The 25,913-nt window shown below is 49.5% G+C and overlaps 1 protein-coding gene and 1 non-coding gene across 5 annotated transcripts; one reads left to right on the top strand and one right to left on the bottom strand.

Annotated features, from left to right (window-relative positions):
- The first annotated feature begins 95 nt into the window (after positions 1-95).
- Positions 96-25,071, top strand: ALDH2 (aldehyde dehydrogenase 2 family member). Of its 4 annotated transcripts, XM_028116511.2 has the most exons (13): positions 96-273; positions 7,039-7,143; positions 9,218-9,358; positions 10,427-10,506; positions 12,828-12,939; positions 13,431-13,559; positions 13,996-14,109; positions 15,983-16,085; positions 16,661-16,845; positions 18,519-18,683; positions 20,366-20,523; positions 22,037-22,151; positions 24,701-25,071. In XM_028116511.2, exons 1-13 carry the CDS (start codon positions 148-150, stop codon positions 24,731-24,733), a joined length of 1,566 nt encoding a protein of 521 aa, XP_027972312.1. In that variant the 5' UTR covers positions 96-147; the 3' UTR covers positions 24,734-25,071. The 4 variants fall into 4 exon arrangements, with proteins under 4 accessions (XP_027972312.1, XP_087875607.1, XP_087875608.1 ...); XM_088019481.1 differs by lacking the exon at positions 7,039-7,143; XM_088019482.1 differs by lacking the exon at positions 9,218-9,358.
- Positions 18,146-18,247, bottom strand: LOC114219228 (U6 spliceosomal RNA). The gene has a single exon (XR_003611347.1). It is a non-coding gene; the product is annotated as a U6 spliceosomal RNA (small nuclear RNA).
- Positions 25,072-25,913: the final 842 nt, after the last annotated feature.

Genomic DNA, 25,913 nt, shown 5'->3' with positions numbered 1-25,913 from the left:
CCGCGCCAGCCCATTGGCGGGCGCGCCAGGGGCGGGGAGAGGTCGCGGTCGCAGTGACGCGCCGCCCACGCTCCACCCTCCACCGCCCCAGCAGCGCCAGCCCGCCGCCGGGCATACACCGTCCTGCACTCCCGCGCCCTCTGCAACATGTTGCGCGCCGCTGCGCTTGCCGCCGCTGGCCTCGGGCCCCGCCTGGGCCGCCGTCTCCTGTCGGCCGCCACCACCCAGGCGGTGCCGGCCCCCAACCAGCAGCCTGAAGTCTTCTACAACCAGGTGAGGCCGCCGGCCCCGGGGCTTTGTTCTCTCGGGGATAAGGAGCCCGCCGGGTGGGAAGGCCCTGGGTCTCTTTGGGCTCCAGTTTACCCAGTTGGGGCTCCAGAGGTTTGCTGCCTTTGGGCTTTACGCACACCTTCCCTTTCTTCCCGCGAGCATTTTGGCCCCTTCACCGCCTCTGACAACCCCTGTTCCATTCTCCAGCTGTGACTTGGGCCCCTTATTTGTTCTCGTCCGGCCGCCGTCCGTTTTCCTGCGCCAACTCTCGGGGTTCCATTCTCCGCCCCTCGGCCTCTTAGTCGCCGCAGTGTCTGCAGAGGGCTTTCACCATCACCCACCCAGAGGACATTTCCATCCGAGTCCGGCTTAGCGGGACCTTTTCTGTCTTTTCCTTGGTCATTTCTTATCCCTCCACTCTTGCCCACGTCCAAGTAAGTCCAAAAGGAAAAACAAGAAAAGGAGGGGGCCTTCTCAGCTGAAGTTCACCCATTCGCTAAGGAAAAAGCCAAGGCCCCTCGGCCGGGAGCGCCCAGGGTCCGCTGCTGGGAATGGGGAAACGGTGCGGGACCTTCGCCTCCGGGGCGCCATCCGCAAATGGTGTCCGCGCCCTCCAAGGATCAGATTTTCTTCCAGCAAACCAAGGAGGGGCTTTCCAGGATCACACCGATTCCCAGAGGCCAATTTCTTGCTCAAGCAGGACTTTGGAATAGTCTCTCTTTTGATCTTTGAGTTTGGGTAAGGTGCTGGAATTCACAGAGAAGGAAATCGTTGTGAAAAGAGTTCGTTTTGTATGTGCAACAAATTGCCCTTCTGTGAGCTTCCAATTTCTTCTTCTGTAAAGTAGGAAGTGGGTGAGTGGGTCAGCACCGGGCCTGGTACACTTGGTGAGCACTTACAGCAATAACAGCTATTCTCTGTGCACCTGGCACCATTCTGTTTTGTTGTTTCATCCTTACAACAGACCAGTGAGGTGGGCACTGTGATCATCTCCATTATTATAGATGAACAGCCTGAGTTACAGAGAGGTTTCGTGAGTTGTCCAAAGATTGAAGCCAGTGGCAAAGTTGGGGTTCACATCTAGACTCCCAAGAGAAAGCCTCTAACCAGAACATTCTGTGCTATTGATGCAACTCAGGGTTGGAATAGAGGGGTAATTGCTGATTTTTAGGATGCCATAGAGCTGATCCCTGGCCGACTACTTTCAACAGTGGACCTGCTTGTCTGGCCCAGAGCTGGGCTGCAAATGTGCACACAGGTGGTGGGTAAAGGCACATCTGTGATTGTAAGGAGTTACAAATGGTCATTTGCGAGGGAATAAAAACAAAAGATAAAATTTCCTTTGGGTAACACAAGCCCCAAATGCAGTCGCTGTTGTTCTTTTGGTAGGCTGCTTAATGAGTTCATGTTTGGAAGACTTGAACATCAGAAAAATCACACAGAAATATCCTTAAGGGAAAGGTGTCAGCACCCCAAGCCTTTGTGGACACAAGATCTAATTAAGGTCTTCCTCCTTTGTGGTCACATGGAAGTGAGGAAATGGCATCCAAACGTTAAGTGTCTTGTAGATAGCGTGAGTCCTGCTCTCCAGACTTAGTCTGGGCATGTGAGTTGGAGAGGAGTGCAGTCTCCTGCAGCTTCTTTCCTTTATCACATTTTTTGAGATCATAAAAGTAACAGTTGCTCACTGAAAAAATACAGAGTACTGTAAAACTTCTCCCTCTGCCTCTGCCTCTCTCTCTCTGACTCTCATGAATAAATAAATAAAAAAAAAAACATTTAAAAAAAAAAAGAAAAAGCAAATGCCAGCAAGAATCTCCCCAAGACAGAAAACAGCCCCATTTGCTCCCTCACCCTTGGGGAAAGTAACATATTCTAGGGATGTAGATTTCCTAGGTAACAAATCCCCAATTCTTTTTTTTTTTAAAGATTTTATTTATTTATTTGACAGAGACACAACGAGAGAGGGAACACAAGCAGGGGGAGTGGGAGAGGGAGAAGCAGGCTTCCCGCAGAGCAGGGAGCCCAATGAGGGACTCTATCCCAGGACCCCGAGATCATGACCTGAGCCGAAGGCAGACGCTTAACGACTGAGCCACCCAGGCGCCCCCCCTTTTTTCGAAGATTTTATTTATTTGAGATGGAGAGAGCATGAGAGAGACAGAACACGAGCAGGGGGGAGGAGCAGAGAGTGAGGGTGAAGCAGGCTCCCCGCTGAGCAGAGAGCCCGAAGGTGGGGCTCGATCCCAAGGACCTGGGATCATGACTGAGCCTAAGGCAGAGGCTTGACCAACTGAGCTACGCAGGGCCCCACAAATCCCCAATTCTTTCATGCATCAAAGCTTGAATTAAAATCTTTCTAGAATGCATCCCGTCTGCTAAATTGGAGCTACTGAACACCACTGAACCTGTTTTTGAAGACCTTGCACAGATGATGACTGTCCAGTGCCTTGGGGTGGGGGTGGCACTGGAATATTGCTCTGTCCTCGCCTTGGTTAGGCCTCCTCCCTGGGGTCCGCAGCTTCTAGGCACCCACCACACCACCCAGGTTTCTGGAGGCAGCCCAAGGATTACGTTAGCCTCTAACTCAGCAGTTTTCTGGTATTTATACAGTTATGTGTCCCAAGTTCGCAGAGATGCGCATCCAAGGCTGTTTGCTGCAGCAGTGCTGTCAGGAACAGTGAAATCCATCCTAAAAGTGCACATGTAGGAAATGCTTACATAAACTGTGGTCTGTTCATATTGAGGACTGCTGTGTTGCTTAAAATAATGGGGCGATCTGCTTGTGGAATAATGTCCAAGAAAAACTGTTACTGAGAAAAGCAAGTGAAGAAATTAGAAAGTCGATCCCTGCTCAGAGCAGACGCTCCCGCCTCTGTCCCATTCCCTCTGTACCCCCACACACAGCAGGCGCGGGATCCAGAGCCCCCTTCTCTATCCCTCACCCTTACTCTGCAGCCACCGGGCCCTTTGGTTTCCTCCTGTCCCCAAGCTCTTCCTTTAGGTGCCCCCTCAGTTGCCATTTGACTCCCTGGCCTGTTCCTCATTGTTGCTGGTTTGTTTCTGCTTCTCGCTTTGTTGGTCTACTTATTGATTGCGTCTCTCCTCCCCAGGACTTAAGCTCAAGGAGCCAGGACTTTGCTTTCTCACTCAGTGCCCAGCATGGCCATGGCACTCTGTTAAAACTGAGGGACTGCATGGATGAGTGAGTCCAACTTGTGCAAAACGAAGGGAGACATATTTATTAAAATATGGAGAAAACACAGCACGCTGATGGAAAAGCTCTAGGAATTTTGCCAGCAGTCCCCAGATTCAGAGCGTGAAGCTCCTGATGTCACTGGGATATGAAGAAGTGTGAGTGGGGAGAACGCCCACCCAGGGTGACCGAGTTAAGCCTGTTACGGAGGTCAAGCTTTGGGTTTCGGGCCAGGAGGTTATGAAACATTTGGCCTGATATTGGCCCTTGTGTTTACTTAAGTGGATGTGGTGAAACTCTCCTCGCTCGAAGCAGAACTTTGGCCGGGGCTCAGGATGAAAACAACTGCTAGCCTGCTCCCCATCCCTGAGCGAGGGCGAGTCAGGAAGACCACTGAAGGCTGGCTCTAGGAGGAGGGAAATGGGAACTAGAAACAGAAGGAAGAGTCTAGGTTCCTGCTTGGCAAATTCAGGCTTATTTTATCAGCGAGAAAGAAGGATGGATTATTGAAAATTCAACGATGGAGAGTGACCCAGCAAGTTCAGGGCTTTGAAAGGCAAATAGGTGCCAGGGAGCGGTCCTAGTCTTAAGATCAGGGAAACAGCGTGGGCCCTGCCCAGGGAGGAAGGGGTGAGGACTGGGGGTTCGGCTGACTGGCCTACCTCTCTGCTTCTTACTTCCTGATCTTTGCAAAATAACAGTGAAAACGTTTTCGGGACAAACTAATTTAGTGTGCGTTGGTACAGGGAATAACACAGGCAAAGGTATACGGATCTGCCTGACTTTTGTTCCTAAAAATCTTTGACTTGAGAGAGCCACAGGATCCAGAGCTTTGTCATAGTGACTGCTGTGGTAAGAGCCACTGTGTGCAGAGTCCTGGCTCAGGAGCTTTATACCCCTGTTATATTTAATCCTCACATCAGCCCCAGACAGATTCTCCTGAGGGATTGATGAAGCATCTGGAAGTGGAGGGATTGGCCCAAGGCCCCAGCCAGTGAGGGGCAGAGGCAAGATTCAAACCCAGGTCTGTGTGGCTTAGAGGTGGTTACTTTTTACACTACCCAGAATAAAACCTCAAAATCAGACCTGCAGTTGGGCAGTATGTAAACCATGAAGATGGAGATTAGGAAACAATCTGACCTCCTTGAAGGCACACCTGGGCTCTGACTGGAGGCTGGACCTGGAGGAGAAGCAGCTAAAGAGCACAGGCCTTGGAGTTCACCAGGAGGGGGAAGCCAATTCTCAGCACGTGCACAGGGCTTGGCCCACTGGAACTCAGGGCCACTGGGCTTCGAGCCAGACCTCTTTCTGCCACACCCTATCCCCCCACTGGAAACTACTGATTGCCTGCTTCTCAGCAACAAAGGTGTCTGTTTCTCTCAAGATAAATGAACAGCCAGCTAATGTGAATCCACACAAACATACTTCCAAAGACTGGCTGATATTTACCTACGTGCTCCTGCTAAACTTTTACTGAGGTGTATAGCTGTGGATTCCGCCCTGATGGTGGGGTGGGGATTGTGCCAAAATACCAGATTTGAGCCTGGGAAAGTGACCCCTGGTAGACCCTTTCCTAACCAGCTCCTTCCTGTGCCACCTGGTCCCACGAGAACCGCCACAGCATTGCACACTTACTCCCCGCGAAGCTCGGCGCATACACCTGGAGTCCTCACGTGCCATCTGGGTACTGCGGTGGTTCTCACTACAGAGTGAGGTGAAGTCCCGTGCCCCATGTGACACAACTAGGATCACAGGAGCCCTGGATTCATCCGGGTGCTCGTCCGGACCCTGCTCTTGACCACAGAGCCAGGCCAGCCCTCCCTGGGCCCTGCTGGCCCCCACATCTTTGGCCCTGGCCAAACTCCCGGCTTTGCTTGGTGGCTTGGTCTTGTTTGTGGTTCTAGACTCTGGCCCAGAGTAACTGGAGATGACCCTCCAGGGTCCTGAGCCAGAGCCAGGCCATGTTGGGATGCTAGGGCCAAGGAGAGCCCTTGAGGAAGGAAGGCAGAGTGGCCTTGAACTGATGTTCACCCTGACTGTGACCTTTGCTCAGCCCTGGCGAAGTGACCAAGTGTCCCCGACCCTCACACCAGCTTCCCCATCCGGAAGGGAAACAGCTTGCTGGGAGAGTTTTCCCTGGTCTCCCTTGAGGCCATTGCCTGGCTCTTAGAAGCAGAGAGTGAATTTTGGCACTTGATTAGGCAGCTTTAGATAAGGACCTTTTCTCTGAGTGAGTGAAGAGGCGTCCATCCTCCCCTGACATTGGCCTCATTAAACCAGCGAACGGTCTCTCTCCAGACGTGGTTGCTGTTAATCCTCACAATGGCATTAGCAATGATTGCTGCCAGGAGCTGAACTGAGGGCTTCTTCACAGGACCTACCCTGCTCTCTGATCCCATGTCCTAGCACTTCGTTCTTGGTTTGCCAGTTAACTCTGGTCACTTTTGTTTTTTCTCAAATCCTACCCCCAGGGCCTTTGCACTTGCTCTTCCTGCTGCCTGGAGTGCTTATCCTCCTGCTCTTCCTGTGGCTGGCTCCTTTTCATCAGTCAGGGCTCGAGTGAAATACCTGCTTATCAGAGAGACCCTCCCGACCATCCCATCTAAAGTTCTCTGTCTTCCCCCACTTTAGTACTCTTTGTGGGTCCTGTTTTCCTCCTTTGTACCTACCACTGCAATCTGAGGTTGCCTTGTGTATTGCTTCTCTACTTGCTTCTCTACACCAGAACACCAGCTCCATGAGCGAGAAAGGTCTTTATTGGGTTGGGTTGCCGCTGTGTCCTCAGCCTTAGAACAGTGCCTGGCCCATCACAGGTGTTCACTGCATGTTTACTGAATGGTCAAAGAATAATCTGATCCCGTTCTCACGACAAACCTGTGCAGTAGTGTGCTAGAGTAGAGTAGAGATGGTTGCAAATTCTTTGCTGCTCCTCCCAAGGAGTAGCGGAGGCTCTCTCCCCTCCCTGAGATCTGGACTGGGCCTGTGACTCACACCGACCAGTGGAGTTTGGTGGCAGAAATGAGGCCGTGTGACTTCAGAAGCTGGATCTTAGGAAGCCTTTCAGCTTCTGTGTGGGTCTCGGCACACTGTCTGGGGAAGCCAGCTGTCATGGGAGAAGGCTGATGAGCCTGAGTCTGCCATACAATCAGGAGGCCCAAGCAGACATATATGTGGTGCAGAACCCCTCGTGCACATCCAGCCCCATGCACCCTTGCTCTGCAATCCCATGAGTCAGCCCAGCCAAGCCCTGTGCAGCCAAGTCCCATCAGTGGACACAATTATGAGAGGATGATGGATTATTTAAGCCACCGAGTTTTGACATGTTGCACAACAGTATGGACAACTGCTATGGTAGACACATTCTCTTCATTTCTCAGATCAAAGAAACCAAGGGCAAATGACTTACCCAAGGTCGCTTGGCAGAGGGGGCATTCCAACCTGGTTGTCTCCAGGGCTGGGGCTTGAAACTTCACACCACATCACTCTGAGGCTAATTCCTATGTGTTCTGATTTTTTTCCTCCCACATCGCTGGTTGTCAGTGTTGGGTTGAGAACTTTCTTCCTTCTCATAGATCTTCATAAACAATGAGTGGCATGATGCTGTCAGCAAGAAAACATTCCCCACCATCAATCCATCCACCGGAGAAGTCATCTGTCAGGTAGCCGAAGGAGACAAGGTGAGAACTGGTGACCTACCTCAGGGCAGGAGCAGGCAAGGGTGGTTTCATTGTGTACTTTATTATGTTTTTATGTGGTTGAAACTTTACCAGGTGTGTATTATTTTCATAACTCAAAAATGCCAATGAATATCTTTTGAGTAAATGAATCAACAGAAACTCTTCCTTCCGACAAAGGTGCTAGATTATACCCGGGTTCAGTGATTCACACAGCGGTGGAATTGTAGACTTGGAACTAAATTTGGGAACATCTAATCCAATCTCTTTTCTAGACCTAGAAGTTGAAGGTCAGAGAAGGGAGGCGTACATCTAGATGGAGGAATCTCGTGGACTAGAATTTGGGTCTTCTGAGATCTAGTCTGGTGTTGGTGGTGTATTTACATTATGTTGGAATTATACATACTTGCAATAAAAATAGTAATAATAATTTTACAACTAAAAATTAGACTTTTAGTAAAAAAAATTTTTTTTCAAATTATGGAGCATTTTTTTATTTTTTAAATTTTATTTTATTATGTTATGTTAATCACCATACATTACATCATTAGTTTTTTTTTAAAGATTTTTTTTTAATTTATTTATTTGAGAGAGAGAGAATGAGAGATAGAGAGCACGAGAGGGAAGAGGGTCAGAGGGAGAAGCAGACTCCCTGCTGAGCAGGGAGCCCGATGTGGGACTCGATCCTAGGACTCCAGGATCATGACCTGAGCCGAAGGCAGTTGCTTAACCAACTGAGCCACCCAGGCGCCCCACATCATTAGTTTTTGAGGCAGTGTTCCATGATTCATTGTTTGTGCATAACACCCAGTGCTCCATGCAGAACGTGCCCTCTTTAATACCCATCACCAGACTAACCCATCCCCCCACCCCCCTCCCGAGAACCCTCAGTTTGTTTCTCAGAGTCCATAGTCTCTCATGGTTCATTTCCCCCTCCAATTTCCCCCCCTTCATTTTCCCTTCCTACTATCTTCTCTCTCTCTCTCTCTCTCTCTTTTTTTAAAGAAAAGGCCTTGAGAGGTGCCTGGATGGCTCAGTCGGTTGAGCGTCTGACTCTTGGTTTCGGCTCAGGTCATGATCTCAGGGTTGTGAGACTGACTGAGCACCACCTCGGGCTCCCGCGCTCAGTGGGGGATTCTCTCTTTCTCCCTCTACCCCTCCCCCACTCATGCTCACTCTCTCTCTAAAATAAATAAATCGTAAAAAAAAAGAGGGGCGTCTGGATGGCTCAGTCGTTAAGCGTCTGCCTCCAGCTCAGGTCATGATCCCGGAGTCCTGGGATCGAGCCCCGCATCGGGCTCCCTGCTCGGCAGGAAGCCTACTTCTCCCTCCTCCACTCCCCCTGCTTGTGTTCCCTCTCTCGCTGTGTCTCTCTCTCTCTCTCTGTCAAATAAATAAATAAAATCTTTTAAAAAATAAATAAATCTTAAAAAAAGAAAAGGCATTGAAAATGTTTTAAGAATGCCTCTTGCCCTCTGCTTTAAGACAGTTTTCTATATTCATGTATAAAGCCCTGCTCCCTCTGCTAAAAGCAAATGTGAATATAGTACTTTTCTGGCTTATAGGGTAGTCTGATGGTAAATATGTCTAATATCCATGAAAACCACGCTTCCAGCCTCCTGCCGCACCTCTCCCTGTACGAAAACTGCTAGTTGTGTTGATTTTACTGCTTCTCCAAGGAGAGGGAAGCTGGTTAAACCTGCATTTTGTGGAGACTGCCAGTCATCTTAGAAGGAATGCTTAAGTTCTCTGGGCTTGCTTTCTTAGGAAGAGGGGGAAAATGGTTAAATTCTAAGCACAGAGCCCTGAATGTTTCCCTCCAAAACTCTTTGGGGGATTCTGAAATGAAAATAAAGAAACGTTAACAGTCAGGATCCTCACTCCCTCCGTGAAAGGAGGGCAAGGAGAATCTGAAGCTCCACAGGCAGGGCCTTCGTGGTGGGGAAGGGCTGTTTGGGGCAAGTTTCCACACAGGCGTTGACTGAAGTCCCATGGGGGTGTTTGGCAGCGGGGTGGGTGGTAACTGGAGGCAGTTAGTGCTGAGAAGGCCTGAGCTGCCTTGGTGGGTGTTTTCCAGGAAGACGTGGACAGGGCAGTAAAGGCTGCCCGGGCCGCCTTCCAGCTGGGCTCACCCTGGCGCCGCATGGATGCGTCTGACAGGGGCCGCCTGCTGAACCGCCTGGCTGATCTGATTGAGCGGGACCGGACCTACCTAGCAGTGAGTTCTCAGCCCCCTACCTCTCATCCCATGTGGTGAATAGGCTCAGAGCATCCCACAGCCAGCCAGGAAAGGGGGCTGCATTGCTGACCTGTAACTGGTCAGAAAGGTATAGGCTGGACATTTTTGGGGTATGCCCCTGTACCAACCAGAGGAGCCTCTCATTGTCCCCTAAGAAAGAGGAGACAGGTTGGGAAGGGGAGCCACAATGGGGAGCCGAGGATGGACACCTCCCTCGGAGCCCCTCTGTGTGGTGGGCCTTCTCACTGGCTGCCAGAGGCAGAAGAAACCAAGAGCCAATACCCTCTCCTCTTCCCAGTCCAATCTGCATATAGCAGCCAGAGTGAACCTTCTAGAAGGCAAATTATACCATGGTGCTCCACTCTGAAGCCTTCCATGGCATCCTGTATTTCCTTAGGGTAAAGTCCTGTTCCCTCATCATTGTCTACAAGGCCCCACCTGGTCTGACTCTGTCTCCCAACTAATGCTGGACCATGGCCCTCACACACACCGCTCAGCTCACCAGCCTTCCCTCAGCGTCTTGACTGTCCGGCTTCTTTGAGTCATCAGGGCCTTCGCACATGCTCTTCTCTCTGCTTGGGGTGCTTTTCATTTTGTCATCATTTGTACCTTCCCCCTTGCCTAGTTACCTCCTACATATCCTTCAGGTTTAGGCTAGAGGGTGTTTCTCAGACTGGGCTGGGCAGCCTGGCTTCTCCTTTCTAGCACTCTTAACATTTGTGACTGAGGCTACATGTCATTAGTCACTGGCGCTTTGCTCTCTCAGCCCCCATGTTTGTCTCTTACCCCCAGCCCCTGGATTTGGCTTAGAGCAGAACCTGGAAAACACATGCACGTGAAGTTGGTGCACCGTTCCTCTCCCCACCCCTCACTCTCCTGTCTTGGGAAGAGGGAGGGGCGATGGGCCAGACATGCCATGGCATTCAGTGGCACAAAGTAGCCCATCAGCCCTTCTTGGTCTGTGCTAAGCGTCAGCGTTGGTCGTCACCGATTGCTTTGATTCAGTCCTGTGCCTGCATGTCAGTGCTGACTGTTCTCTTTTCTCAGGCCTTGGAGACCCTGGATAACGGCAAGCCCTATGTCATCTCCTACCTGGTGGATCTGGACATGGTTCTCAAATGCTTCCGGTATGGGCTCAGGCTTCCGGCTCTTTGTTCTGGCCATGCCCCAGGGGAGCAGGTGTTGTGGGGGCCAGAAATAGAATAATTTTTTTAAAGATTTTATTTATTCAACAGAGAGAGACACAGCGATAGAGGGAACACAAGCAGGGGGAGTGGGAGAGGGAGAAGCAGGCTTCCCATGAAACAGGGAGTCTGATGTGGGGCTCGATCCCAGGACCACGGGACCATGACCTGAGCCAAAGGCAGACGCTTAACAACTGAGCCACCCAGGCGCCCAGAAATAGAATAATTTAACAGGATCACAGGAGTTGTAGAAACATGTTCTATGAGACTCCATCTTAGGAGAAAATCCCTCAATATCAAAGTTGTAATTTACTCATAGGCATTTTTCTTTCTTCTCAGGGCAGTTTTGGTAATTTCTATGTTAGATGGAATTTGTCCATTTCATGTATGTCATCTCATTTGCTGGCTACAGGTGTTCATATATTCTCTTTATAAGCCTTTTTATCTCTGTAAGGTCGGTGGTAATGTCCCTGCTTTCATTTCGGTTTTCAGTTGTGTCTTCTGCCTTTTTTTCTTAGTCTAGTGAAAGGTTTGTCAATCTGGTGAGTTTTCAAAGAACCCACTTTTGGTTTTGTTGATTTCCTCTATTGTTTTCCTCTCTCTGCTCTAGTCTTTATCATTTCCTTCTTGCTGGCTTTGGGATTAATCAAACATCTTAATGCCCAAAAAATACAGGATTAAGAATAAGAGCTTTGTTAGGGTCTTTGGGGTTGCAGGTAACGAAGCCTCAGCCTGACTTGGGCACTGCAGAGTTGGGGGTCTTAGATCCAGAAGGCCGCTGAGCCTCACTGTGGCCCATCTTAGCGCTCTTGCCTCATTCTTCTCTCAGTTACCCCCTGGCTGCTGTCAGGGCCAGTGTGTGTGCTGGAACCTGGCTGCCCACACCTGGGCTGGCTTCTGGATGCGGGATCCTACTGACTACACTGCAGTCCCTTATCCTAGCGCCAAATGCCGAAGTCTTAATGCCAGATTCAGGGGCCAGATGCCACCCTGATTGGCTGGCCTCAAGTCTGACCAGCTGTGGTCTGGGTGGACGGATCATTGCGCAAATAACGAGTACTCCCCTGTGACCCTGTGGACAGAGGTGGAGGGGAAGAAGCCTTGCCAGAAAAGTAGCGGTTGGACAACATAAAGGGTTCTCAACCAGGGTAGTCAGTCACGTCTCCCAGGTGACAGCTGGCAATGTCTGGAGACACTTCTGGCTGTCACAGAAGGGGGGGGAAGGAAGGGTGCTACTGGTATCTAGTGCTTAGAGGCCAGGGAGGCTGCTAAAAAGCCTACAGTGCACAGCATGACCCACACAGCAAAGAATTTTCCAGCCTCATATGACCGTAGTGCCAAGGTTAGAATGCGCTGTGAGGGTACCCTAGAGAGAGCAGCCTGGGGAAGCTTGGGCTTAGTCCTATACCCTCCTGAGTTTTAGGAATATGCCTTTATGCTGATTAGGTAACCATTCTGGGGCCTGCAAAACACACATCATACAGCCTGGGAGGAAGGGAGCAGCGCTGCCTTCCCTTTTAGAGACTGGCAACTCCCTAGCTGTTCACAGACCCGTGTTCGAAGCCAGGTCAGTGTGGGGCTCAGACTCGCGTTGCCATCCCACTCATTTCAGAACTCTTCCTTTTACCCCACGTTTCCATCTTTCCCCTTCTCTCATTTTTCCTGCTTCCCTGAAAATGTCACCATTACAAGCTGGAAACCCACACTGCTCTTTTCTCCCCCACTCTAAGGTGCTGGGCGTTTCTGTCCCCTGTGTGTCTAGATGGGAGGCTTTATGAGGGGTTGGGCCATTTGAGGATTTGTTTCTGGTGACTGTTCCCTCAGTCTTACTTTGAGGTCTGCATACAGAAAGTGCTGGCCATTAGAGAGGTTTTCGCTTCCTCACCAGATCCGACCCATGGTTCTCAAATGCTAATCTGTGGTGCTGGCCTGCTTCAACAGTCACAGTTTAATAAATCTGAATGTTTATGAAAAATACCAATTCCTAGGGATCAGCCTCCGAGCTCCAGATTGAGTAAATTGGAAGTGGGCTCCTGAAATGTGGTGTTATTTACAAGCATCCCAGGTGATTCTGAGGCTTAGAGTTTAGTTGCCCAGAGTGGAACTGTGACCCTAGGAAGTCTTTCTGGGACTAAGCCAAGGGCAAGGGCAACTGGGCTTGTTTGGGCCTTACAAGGGGCCTGTTTGAGTCTTGTCTTTCTGCCAGGGTGTACAGGGGTCCCTGACAGTCACTGATTAAGCTTGGATTTTTTTTTTTTTTTAAGTTATTACGCTGGCTGGGCTGATAAGTACCACGGGAAAACTATTCCCATCGATGGGGACTTCTTCAGCTATACCCGCCATGAACCCGTCGGGGTGTGCGGGCAGATCATTCCGGTGAGTGGTAGGCTCCTAATAAACAGATGAAGGCTTATTAGGAGTGCCTTGAGATGCAGCGATCTGGGACAGGGAGATTGCACAGGTGGGAGGGTCTGAGGGCTGCTGTTGGAAGGCGGCCTGGGTGGTGGGTGAGAACACAGACTTTAACAAAGCCATCCAGTGCTGCCATGCGTGGACTCTGACTTTGGGCAAATCATTGATCCCTGTAAGACTCGGTTTCCTTATCTGAAAAGCAGAAGGGAACACAACACTGTCTTAGGGCAGGAGGGGTGATACAAGGCAACAACATAGCACGGAGCCTAGTATGGGAAAAGCTCTAAGAAGCCTGAGTCGCTCCTGCTCCCATCCACCTGCCGTGTCCATCCGTTTTCAACTCACAGCAAAGTTGTGGGAGTAGCACAAGGGGCTCGGAGAAGTCGGTGCGGCCCCCCTCCCCGGGGTGGGCGCAGCTCCAGCTCGATTACAGAAGCAGCTGTTGTTTATTGCAGTGGAACTTCCCGCTCCTGATGCAAGCCTGGAAACTCGGCCCAGCCCTGGCGACCGGAAATGTGGTTGTGATGAAGGTAGCTGAGCAGACTCCACTGACTGCCCTCTATGTGGCCAACCTGATTAAGGAGGTGTGTGGTTTGTGTCAGTCTTGACCTCTGAATGCCCTTGTACAGGCTGGCTCCTTGGGGGTTCTTAGGAGGGGCTTCGGGGGCCCCAAAGTGGGGCAGGTGTTTGTAGAGCAGGGACTGAACCTCCCCTACACCCCCCGTACATCATCACAGACCAGCCGAAATGACCCTCCTTACCTGTTTTCTACACTGAGCTTCACTGCCAGACCCCTTTGAAGAATGCCACTGGGGAGGGACAACAGCCCCAGGGAACCCCGAAAAGTAGGTTCTCTGCTGTGCCATTTGGAATCCCTGAGCAGTGCCCCACAGACTGGTGTTGGCTTGTCTGGGTACCGGGCAGGCTGCTTTAGCCTCTCCGGGAGGGGTGTGTGTTCTTCTGCCTAAGCCCTTTGGAGCAGGAGAATGATGCCCAGTGTCCCTGGCTGTTTGCCCACAGGCTGGCTTTCCTCCTGGCGTGGTCAATATTATTCCTGGATTTGGTCCCACAGCTGGGGCCGCCATCACCTCCCATGAGGATGTGGACAAAGTGGCCTTCACAGGCTCCACCGAGGTAAGGCATCACTAGGACCTCAAGCTTGTGGCACATTTGGCCCAAGTTCCCACTGTCCTCAAAGGATGACGCTTTGAAGATTCGCCTCTGGGTACTGTGTGGAGGGTCCTCTGAGGAGCTTGAGTGAGGGGCCCCACGTGTGCCGGCAGTAGCTGTCGGGTGGAGCCATCTGTGGGTTGCTTGACACTCTGGCTGCTGTTGTGGGGCCAGCATCCCACGTGGAATAAAGAGGCTGAGACCGTCTAGACCTCAAGAAGCCCAGAGCTGGGGCGCCTAGGTGGCTCAGACGGTTAAGTGTTTGCCTTTGGCTCAGGTCATGATCCCAGGGTCCTGGGATAGGGTCCTGGGATCGAGCCCCGCATCGGGCTCCTTGCTCGGCGAGGAGCCTGCTTCTCCCTCTCCTTCTGCTCCTCCTCTGCTTGTGCTCTCTCACTCTCTCTGTAAAATAAATAAATAAAATCTTAAAAAAAAAAAAAGTCTAGAGCTGACCGCCTGCCCAGGGTCAAAGCCCTTTGGCTGTGTCAGGCTCCTTGACCAGCAGTGCCCTGACAGTTATAGAGCATGGGCTTCAGAAAGACATGAGTTCAAATCCCAGCCTCGCTATTATGACATGGGGTGATTCACCAAATATCTTCGGGCCTCCATTTGTTGTCTTTAAAATGAGGATGGCCATATGGAGGTAGTAGAGACAGTGGGCATGGTGTAGTGGGAAGATCAGGTGCTCTGGAGTCTTACTGTTTCAGTGGCACTTACTAGCTCTGCGATCCTGGGCAAGTCACTTAGGCTCCCAAAGCCTCTGTCTTATTTGTAAAATGGGGATGATAAGTGCACCCACCTCACAGATTAGGGAGTGAGGGGGATCAGCAAAGGTCTAGCTCAGAGTAAGTGCTCAGGGAGGGAATGAACGATGAATGAGGAGTATCCTGCTGCTATGTGCCAGGCCCTGGAGGAACAAGGACAAGTAAGATGTCTGGTGATTCCTTCAACATCATCTCCTTCAAAGCAGGGACAGAATTCCTTCTGAAGAGTAACCTTTTCCTCTCCTTCAGTTGTTGGGAGGCTTCCTCACATGGCCCCAGAGAAAGCACACTGACTACGGTAACTCTTCAAGCCGTTCCCCCGGAGATAGATACCATCTAGCGTCCGGTCTTTGCACCGTGATGGCGGCTCCAGGAGGGCAGGAACAGAGCCCAAGATAGCACAGTCCCAGCTCTTTCCTTGATTTGCTGCTGCCTAAATCAATGCCTCGAGGTGATGTTGAGAATCTCACAGAGGGGATGGTTTCCTGACAGAGACAGATGTGTTCGTTCAGATAGGTTCCAGGCAGCTTTGTGCCAGGCTCTGGGAATAAAGAGGTGAAGAGCAGCCCACCCTTGCCCCCACGGAGCGTGCCCTGAGCTGGGGGACCACACTCACAACACTGTGGGAAGGGGGCAGGATAGTCGTTTGACCTGGTGATGGACTCACGCTGCCCACGTGTGAATTCTGATTCCACATTCACCAGCTGTGTGACTTTGGGCAAGTGACTTGACCACTCTGAGCAGCAGCTCCCACATTTCTAAAGCAAGGCAAAGAGTCATGCCAATCTTTGAGGTCTTTGCAAGGATTGAACTAAATGAACACGAAGCACTTGGCACAGTGTCTGGTATATAGAGGCCATGTTGCTCATGTGGTTATGGTCACTCTCGTCCTGGGAGCTCAGAGGGCTGGGGCAGCAGTGGTAAGTGAATAGCTAGATTGGGTGAAATTCTCCAGCTCTCTTGTAATCCAGCTGCTCCCTCATGTTGTGGGGTCCTCTGTCCTGTGTCTAAAAGAGCATTTCGTTCTTCTTTCCTCCTCCTGAGAGCTTGTCTGTATTTCTCCTTCCCCACAGGTTGGCCGCCTAGTCCAGGTTGCCGCAGGGAGCAGTAACCTCAAGAGAGTGACCCTGGAGCTGGGGGGAAAGAGCCCCAATATCATCATGTCAGATGCAGATAGTAAGGTTTTTGCGGGGAGGAGGTGTGGGACGAAGGCAGCCACTAGCTGTCCATACTGTGGCTCCACTCACTTCTGTGAGCTTCAGCAACCTCTGGACTCAGTGTCTGCCCCCCGGGCCTCAGGACAAAGGTCAGAGTCCACAGCATGGCCCTCCAGCCTGTATGACCTGGTCTCTCCCTGGCTTCTCTCCTCTTTGCTCCCCACCATCCAGCCAGGCTGTGCTACTTAGCTGCCCAGCCATACTGCACGCTGTCTCTCGGGGCAGACTGCTCCTCCTCCTCATATTCATATCCCTTTTCCTGGTCCTGCCAAGGCGCCCCCTGATTTGCCCTTTCCCGACTGCTGTGGGCTGGCTGGGTGGATCCTGCTGCCACCCTTGTGTCTGTTACCACGGAGGGCCATGACCTCCTCTCTCTTTGTGTCTGTCTGCTGGGTGTCCACACCGCAAGAAGGGAGAGACCAGGTCTGTCCTGGCCGGCACTGTTGGTGGCATAAACGGGTTAAGAGGGTAAGCAGACACTGGGGCCAGGCTCATCCTCCGTTTCTTCTCATGGCTGCCTTTCTGCCTCCCCAGTGAACTGGGCTGTGGAGCAGGCCCACTTCGCCCTGTTCTTCAACCAGGGCCAGTGCTGCTGTGCGGGCTCCCGGACCTTTGTGCAAGAAGATGTGTACGCCGAGTTTGTGGAGAGGAGCGTTGCCCGGGCCAAGTCTCGTGTGGTCGGGAACCCCTTTGACAGCCAGACTGAGCAGGGGCCGCAGGTAAGCGCGGCTGCTGCAGATGGGTCTGGGTGTCCAGAGCCAGCATGGAGAAGCAGAGGGGGTCTCAGACTCAGAGGCAGGCAGGCTTGGCTTCAAGTCTCAGCTTTGCCATGTGCCAGCTGTGTGTTCCTGGGAAGCCACATGTCCTCTCTGAGCCACTCTTCTCTCATCTGTAATAACCACCTTCCTGAACTCACAGGCTAGCTTTGAAGTGGAAATCAATAATGGAAACCAGATTGTAAATTTCATACACATAATAAATATTAGGAGTATCTGTGTAGAAAGGAATGCGTGCTTTCTGGAGCTTGGCCATCCATAAAAATGCATCTTCCAGAAGGACACACACATATCTGTTAACCATGGTTATCTCTGGGGAGTGGGGCAGAGGGCCATGGCCTGGGTAGCAGAGGGACTTTACTTCACTTTATGCTATTCTGAAATGTTTGATTTAAAATATAGATAGGGGCACCTGGGTGGCTCAGTCATTAAGCATCTGCCTTCGGCTCAGGTCATGATCCCAGGGTCCTGGTATCGAGCCCCGCATCAGGCTCCCTGCTCAGCAGGGAACCTGTTTCTCCCTCTCCCACTCCCCCTGCTTGTGTTCCTTCTCTCGCTGTCTCTCTCTGTCAAATAAATAAAATCTTTAAAAATAAAAATAAAAAATATATATATGTGTGTGTGTATATATATATTTTTTTTTTCTTACCATGAGCACATACTCATTTTAATCAAAACAACAGTCAATAGTAATTACAACAAGAAGAAACACAGTGTCTCTGCCCACCGTTTCCTCTCATGTCCTGAGCCTTACTCCAGCATTGTTCTTAGATGCCGCCTATCCTGGACTCTCTCTCCACAGGGTCCTATGCTGGCTTCCCCCAGCCACCCCCTCAAGAAGAAAGGAGTCCACATGGTCAGGGGTGCTCCCAGCTCCCACCAGTCCCACTTCTGGGACCCATGGGTGCCTCTCAACAGGCTCCATCCTCCTGAGGGTGTCTGCTGCTGGTGTCCACTCCCCAGGTTCCAGAGCTCAAAATATCCTTGTTTAGGTCCCATTGTGACATGTAGAATAAATTCCTAGAAGTTAAATACCTGGATCAAAGGGTATGAGTATTTCATTTTTTGACCAATATTAATAAAGTAACTGCCACAAGGGCTGTACCAGCTTATAGGCCTTTTTTTAAAATTAAGATACAACTGACGTATGACATTGTATTAGTCCTTCTGAGAGCATATGAATATTAGAATGTATGTAACATACTCTTGCCATCAGTGTATTTTCTTATTACTATTTTATTTTATTTATCTAGAATGCTTCACGAATCTGTGTCATCCTTGGGCAGGGGCCATGCTAATATCTGTATGGTTCCAATTTTAGTGTGTGTGCTGCCGAAGCAAGCACATTTATTTTCTCACTACTTTGAATTCTTAGTTCTTCATAGTTGGAAAATAACAATGGGTTTGATATGCATTTCTTTGAAGGCTAATGAGGTTGGTTGACCCTTTACTTACGTTTATTGGCCCTTTGTAATTCCTTTTCTGAGCCCTGCTTATTTCTAAGCCTCAGTGGTTGCTCAGTTATCTCATTCATTGCCTGTGTGGTTCTAAGCCTAAAGCTAGGACTAGAGGTCTGGCTCTAGCATCTCAGAAACTTGGGACTTCTTTTCCTGCAGGTGGATGAAACTCAGTTTAAGAAGATCCTTGGTTATATCAAATCTGGGAAGGAGGAGGGGGCGAAGCTGCTGTGTGGTGGAGGGGCGGCTGCTGACCGTGGCTACTTCATCCAGCCCACCGTGTTCGGAGATGTGCAAGACAGCATGACTATCGCCAGGGAGGAGGTTAGCATGGGGCCAGCACTCTGGGGAATGTTCTTAGGAGAAGTGGACAATTAAGTTTGGCGTCTTCATACCATGACCCAAACCCTTGGCTTTGGGCCAAATCCTGGCTCTGTGCCTAAGACAAATTATTTACAATTCTATCTGATCTGGTCATTCCCCTCTTCCACCCCTTATGGCTACCCACTGTTGGGGAGAACTTCCAAATTCCCTTGTGCGGTTTCCAGGCCCTTTGTGTTGTGGTCCCTGCGAGCCATGAGTCAAGGAATGGTTTTGCTCAGCCCTTTTATGATCTTCATATAAGCAGGACACTGGACTAGACCGAAGGGCTGTGACTTCCCCACATGGCAAGGTTCCTGATGTTCTCCCTCTCAGCACTCGTTATGAATGCAGGACAGCAGCTCTGGCTCACTCATTCATTCATTTCACAAATACTTACTGAATGCCTGCTATGTGCCAGGCTCTCTACAGACCCTGGAGATCCAGAGGTATGCAAGATGTGTTCCCTCCCCTCATGGGGTCCACATGCGCTACCCTTCCCCAGTGGATTAGTCCTTTAGCAGCCTTATACACAGAAAATATTTCCCATTCATGTATAATTCAAAATAAAATAATATGAAAATGCAAAATCAGGGGAAGAAAGTCCAACAGAGTTCTGCCTCTTTCCCCATCATGACTACTTTGATGCTTTTTTTGAAATCTCAAATATCACTTTTCCAGAGGGGTGGGGGGTGCCTCTGCTTTGCCAGTGCCCGCAGCACATGATACCCCACCCCACGGTCCTGCTGCAACCATGATGAGTTCTGGCACTCTTCTCCCGCCTCTGCCTCGACACTCCCCAGGCAGTCCTGGAATCAGCCATTTTTTCAAGAAGTCCTGCTTCCCTTTAGGGGAGAGTGGGATTTCATGAGGATGGGTGCTGGGTGTGTTTATGCCTAGAACTCTGTTTCCCTCCTCCCTGCTCCCCACCTGCGCTCTGGCTTGGCCAGTATCACAGCTTGGCTGTCACTTCTGCAAAGCCTCACCCCTTCTCTCCCCTCATTGGTCCAGGAGCTCCTGTGGGCTCCCATCACTCATTACACAGCTTGTAATGGTTCCTTCTAATGCCCTGATTACATCAGGACCACCAACACTGCATTCCCCTCAGGGCTGTGCCTTGACAGGGCTGAGAGTGGCCACACCCTGACAGCATCCGCACATCTGGCCCCTGTGACTTGGCTTTTGAATCTCATTCTCCACTAAAAAGAACCAGGGTTCCTTGAAGAAATGGCTCATGCCAGGAATAAGACAGGGAAAGTACTAAATAAACCCTGATGTCTTGAGAGCAGAGACCCTGTTTCATTCAGTTACTTCTTCAGCTTTTAGTGTGTGCCTTGCTGAAAAAACTGATGTAAATTCTTTGAAACTAAATCTACGTGTAACATGCCGGAAACCCCTACCTTGCAGGATTGTTCAGAAATAAGATCAGCTATATAAAGCACGTGGCCTATAGAACGTAATTGGTCCCCATTAGCTTCCTTCCCTTTGTGTTTCATTGAACTTGGGAGCTCTTGTCTCCCTGTGGAACTCTTAGGGTATGTCTGGGGGGCTCGATCTGGAATGATCTGCTCTGCACTGTGAAAGCTGGATGGCAGGTGGTTCCTGTGTCTGCTACAGCCTCCCAACTGTGCACTCTCTTACCCCAGATCTTTGGGCCAGTGATGCAGATCCTGAAGTTCAAGACCATAGAGGAAGTCATTGGGAGAGCCAACAATTCCAACTATGGGCTGGCTGCAGCTGTCTTCACCAAGGACTTGGACAAGGCCAATTATCTGTCCCAAGCCCTCCAGGCTGGCACTGTGTGGTAAGAGCTTCCTGGCAACCCCTCACAGCCTAGGCAGGCATCCCCAAGCCAGGGTCTTCTGGAATCTAGTGCTCACACCCTAGAATTTGGGGTGCTGGGCTTAGTTCCTCTTGGGTCAGGGTGTGGTATAATAGAGATTTCCCATCCCTTCTCCTCTAGGCGATTAAACTTCCCTCCAGCACATATGCCCATGCAGCTTTGTTCTCGGGCAAACAGATTACTGGGGTGGGGGCTCCTTACCAAGTGAACAACAGCAGGAGACCAGAGCTGAGGGTCTACAGCTTGTGTAATACTGGTCGTCAGAGCTTAGCACCTACTTCACACACACTAGGATGGCTATAATTAAAAAACAAACAAACAAACAGAAAACACCAAGTGTTGATGAGGATGTGGAGAAATTTGAACCCTCGCATATTGCTGGTGGGAATGTAAAATGTTGCAGCCATCATGGGAAACAGTATGGCAGCTCCTCAGCAAGTTAAATGTAGAATTACCATAGGACCCAGCAATTCTACTCCTAGGTATATATTTCCAAGAGAAATAAAAATCTACATCTGCACAAAAAAGTGTACCTGAAGTTCATACCAGATTATTGACAATATTCAAAAGGTGGAGACAACCTAAATGTCCATTAGTTGAAGAATGGATCAACAAAATGTGGTCTCTCCACACAATGGAATATCATTCAGCCATAAAAAGGAAGAAAGTGCTGATGCATTCAACAAACAGAGATGAACCTTACAAATGTGATACCAAGTGGAAGAAGCCAGACACAAAAGGCCACATACTGTGTGATTCCATTTATATAAAATGTCCAGAATAGACAAATCCATAAAGACAGAAAGTAGATTAGGGGCTTCCAGGGGCTAGAGGTGGGGGGGAGTGGGGAATAACTGCTTATTGGGTACAGGGTTCTTTATGGGGTGATAGAAATGTTCTGGAATTAGATGGAGGTGATGATTGCACCACACTGTGAATCTGCTACATCCACTGAATTGTGCACCTGAAAGTTGTGAATTTTAAATTCAATTAAAATTTAATAATTTTTAGGGGCACCTGGGTGGCTCAGTCGGTTAAGTGTCTGCCTTCAGCTCAGGTCATGATCTCAGGGACCTGGGATCAAGTCCCGCATCGGGCTCTCTGCTCAACAGAGAGTCTCCTTCTTCTCACTCTCCCTCTGTGCTCTCGCGCTCTCGCTCTCTCAAATAAATTTTTTAAAAAATTTAATAATTTTTAAGAACTGCAAAAAAAGTACCTAGTTAGCAAAAACGATTCATTAAAATGGGAAGCTATGATGGGGTGCACCCTGTTACTAACAGTCATCTGTGACCACATCATGAGGGGCGATGACTGATGGCTTTATTTCATGTAGTTTGCTTTTGGCCCCTGCGTGGCAGGTTATAACTATGGTCCGACCTATCCTCAGTAATGTTTTAGAGCCATTCAGGAGGCCGGAGGGGCATGACACACACATCTCCTACAGGTTACTTCTGAATCTTGTTTCATATTATAGGGTCAACTGCTATGATGTGTTTGGGGCCCAGTCCCCATTCGGTGGCTACAAGATGTCCGGGAGTGGTCGGGAGCTAGGAGAGTATGGGCTGCAGGCATACACCGAAGTGAAAACCGTGAGTATGGGCGCCTTCTCAGCTTTCCTTCGCATGGGGCCCCATCAGTACTTATTACTAGTTTCTTGTTTTAAGCCACAGAATCTACAGAAAAGGGCGAGGACCCAGTCTCTGCTCTGTCTCATGAGAAATGACTTGGGACCTGGCCACCACTGTGCCTACACAGTCTTTTGCTAGGCTTTGTTATACGCCAAGTTCTGTAAGACTTGAGAAGAAGGAAAGTTCCTAGTGGGCCGAAGCAGTGGGGAAAAGCTCCTAATAAGAATCAAGCCATGAGGCATTAGAGACCAAGGGCCACAAATATACCAATATCCTAATGTCAGTGATAGGAAGGAATATAGCCTGGAGGACAAATCAGAAATACAAAGAAAGTATTATTCCATAAATATTCATCACAGCATTATCTCTCAAAGATGAAAAAGTCAAATGTAACCTAAATGCCCAATAAATTATGGAACACCCAAATCATGGTTTACTAAGTAGCCATTAAAAATATTTCTGTAGGGCGCCTGGGTGGCTCAGTTGGTTAAGCAACTGCCTTCGGCTCAAGTCATGATCCTGAAGTTTCGGGATCGAGTCCCACATCGGGCTCCCTGCTCAGCAGGTAGTCTGCTTCTCCCTCTGACCCTCTTCCCTCTCGTGCTCTCTCTATCTCATTCTCTCTCTCAAATAAATAAATAAAATCTTTAAAAAAAAAATATTTCTGTAGGGGGTGCCTGGGGTGGTGCAGTCGGTTGGGCATCTGACTCTTGGTTTTGGCTCAGGTCACGATCTCAGGGCTGTGAGATCAAGCCCCACTATTGGGCTGCATGCTCAGCGCAGAGTCTGCTTGAGGATTGTCTCTCTCCCTCTGCGCCTCCGCCCCCCCCCCCACATGGGCCTGCTCTTTCCCTCTCTCAAATAAATAAATAAATAAATAAATAAATAAATATTTAAAAATATATTTTTGTAGGATATTTGACATGGAAAATCATCCTTTAAAGTGAAAAGACAGGATACAAAGTAATACATGCAGTATAAACCCAATGTAAAGGCTGTACCTACATATGTATACTCAGGTACCTTTATTTATAACTATGGAAAAGACAGGAAAGAAGGACACCAAAGTGAAAAGAATTTTCTCTACAATGGACACTAATTACAGTTTAACCAGGCAACAAACTCACTAGTGATATTTAAAGAAAAGAGTAATGGGCTGAGTTGGGCTTTCCCAGGATTGGGGAAGAGAAGGCTCAGGGCACGCAAACCAGCCAGGGGGAGCAGGGTGAGAAGGGTGGACGTGGTCTTCATTCAGTACTCAGTGTTAAGCCATAACCTGTGTTCTCAAGAAGCTCGTTGGAAGAAAATAAACCTGTTTGCTTGTTTATTTAAAATTGTGCCAGGGGCACCTGGGTGGCTCAGTTGGTTAAGCCTCTGCCTTCCGCTCGGGTCATGGTCCCAGGATCCTGGGATAGAGCCCTGGGTCAGGCTCCCTGCTCAGCAGGGGGTCTGTTTCTCCCCCTCCCTCTGCCCCTGCTCGTGTGCTCTCTCTCTCTCTCAAATAAATAAATAAAATCTTTTTTAAAAAAATAAATAAAATTGTCCCATACAAGAGGCACGACCCAGATTTGAACCTGACACTGGCCTATAACTGTTCATCAAAACAGTGATGAGATTATTTAGGCGTGGGGGGGGGGCAGTGCTAGGACTGAGGCCCAGGAGTCCCAGTATCCGGATCGCCTGGAGGGCAGTGGGAGGGAGAGCCTGAAGAGGAGGCTTGAGTTGGGGTGGTTCGTGCAGGAATCCAAGTGTAAGCTGTTGAGTTTGGGGAACTTGAGTGATAATCCTAACAAAAATAGGATTAAAAATTTTTCAGAAAAGAAATCAAGTTTGCAAAAGAGGGGGTACTGCTGAGAAAATGTCTTCTTTTGAACTCATCTTTACTGAGAGCTTACTTTGTGCCAGAATCTGCTAGACTTCCTTATGCAGGTTATCTCAATCAGTGCTCACAACAACCCCAGGAGGGAGATTCTGTCTTTATCCCATCCTGCAGATGAGGAAGTGAGGCACACAGAGGTGAAGTCCTTGCCCAGTAGGGGGTAAAGCTGGGATTTAACTCCAAATCCATCTGAGTCTGGAATCTTACCACTTGACACACTGACTCACCTGTAAGCTTCAGCATGTTATTTTTTCCCTTACTTTGATTCTTTCGGAGGAAAATATGGGTGTAGGTCAGGGTCTCTCAAGCTCAGACTATTGACATTTGGGGTTGTGTAATTCTTTGTTGTGGGGTTTGTCCTGTACAGCGTGGGACGTTCCGTGAGCAGCATTCCTGCTACCTACTAGATGCCATAGCAATCCCGCCCTCTTCTGCCCCGTGACAGTAAAAAATGACTGGATTAAGGGGAGGCAGAGAATGTTCTCATGCAGAACAGGGCCCTAGCTGTGTCCCTGGGATTGGCCAGTAAAGGAAGCCCTTGTGCTCGTACTCGGCAGCACCCCAGCTGAAAGTGCCCACAGATTGCAGGAAAGCAGGAAGATTTAACAGCTGCTCTACACCCCTCTTACAGGTCACGGTCAAAGTGCCTCAGAAGAACTCCTGAAGAACTGTGCCGACTCCTGGCGGAGGTTGACATCAGCAGCAAAACCAAGAAAAATGACACTTGTACACTAGAAGTCTCGAAAGAGAAATTCTCTCACAAAATCTCTTGATCAAGAAAGTCTCAGGGGCTCCTGGGTGGCTCAGTTGGTTAAGCGACTGCCTTCGGCTCAGGTCATGATCCCGGAGTCCCGGGATCGAGTCCCGCATCGGGCTCCCTGCTCAGCGGGGAGTCTGCTTCTCCCTCTGACCCTCTTCCCTCTCGTGCTCTCTCTCTACCATTCTCTCTCTCTCTCTCTCTCTCTCTCTCTCTCTCTCTCTCAATAAATAAATAAATAAATAAAATCTTTTAAAAAAAGAAAGTCTCAGAACTTTAATTGATAGATGGGGGTGAGTGTGAAGCAAAGGTACTGGGAAAGCCTTTTACATGCCAACAGTACTAGCTTCCAGGCTGATTTTTCAAAATTAGATTCAAATGTCTTACCCTCTCCATCTGATCTCTGTAACTTGCCTTTATGGGGGAACAAAAAGCCATTTTTTACACTTGTACCAACAAGTGAGAGCAACAGCTGGCGCCTTCCTCTGTACTCTGGACTAAAATTCATTAAAAACAATGCTGCTGTTCACTTTTTGGTTAACTCTTTGTCCATCTCAGTAACCCAAGGAAATACCACCACATAGGGATGTTGTCCCCTCTGTGTGTGTGTGTCACACTGTGGCTACTGTCCTGTGGGGAAATAGCTTTCATTTCCTATCTCTGTCCCATCTACCTGTGGCTGGCCCTATGCTAGGCCCTAGGGAAGTCACCAAAATAGGACTCCCAGGCCCTGCCCTCAGAGAGGGGGCGGTCAACCAGGAAAGACACACTTCACGTCCAAGGTTTGTTCTTGTTTTAAGTTAAAAAACTTGGGTCAGACTGATGACAGGTTCATGCTGATGAATTTCATGAGATTAATTTGGAAACCAGCTGTCTATTTATTCATCTTAAGTGAGGTCTGTATTCCTGTAACCAGACCTGGTGAATCTCCTGTCCAGAACACTGCCTTATTTTAGTTAAGGGACCTGTAATTAGGATTATTAGTAGGGCGCCTGGGTGGCTCAGTTGGTTAAGCGACTGCCTTCGGCTCAGGTCATGATCCTGGAGTCCCGGGATCGAGTCCCACATCGGGCTCCCTGCTCGGCGG

Source organism: Eumetopias jubatus, unplaced genomic scaffold (genome assembly GCF_037043125.1).
Source record: "Eumetopias jubatus isolate StellerSeaLion01/CBP00866 unplaced genomic scaffold, mEumJub1_p1.0 scaffold_16, whole genome shotgun sequence".
Lineage (NCBI taxonomy): Eukaryota > Metazoa > Chordata > Mammalia > Carnivora > Otariidae > Eumetopias > Eumetopias jubatus.
This window is presented reverse-complemented; position numbering and strand designations above follow the sequence as displayed.

Coding starts and splice junctions, on each gene's coding strand:
- ALDH2 (XM_028116511.2), top strand. CDS start 148: ATGTTGCGCGCCGCTGCGCTTGCCGCCGCTGGCCTCGGGCCCCGCCTG. Junction 7,144..9,217: donor AGGTAGCCGAAGGAGACAAG/GTGAGAACTGGT, acceptor GGTGTTTTCCAG/GAAGACGTGGACAGGGCAGT. Junction 9,359..10,426: donor GGGACCGGACCTACCTAGCA/GTGAGTTCTCAG, acceptor CTCTTTTCTCAG/GCCTTGGAGACCCTGGATAA.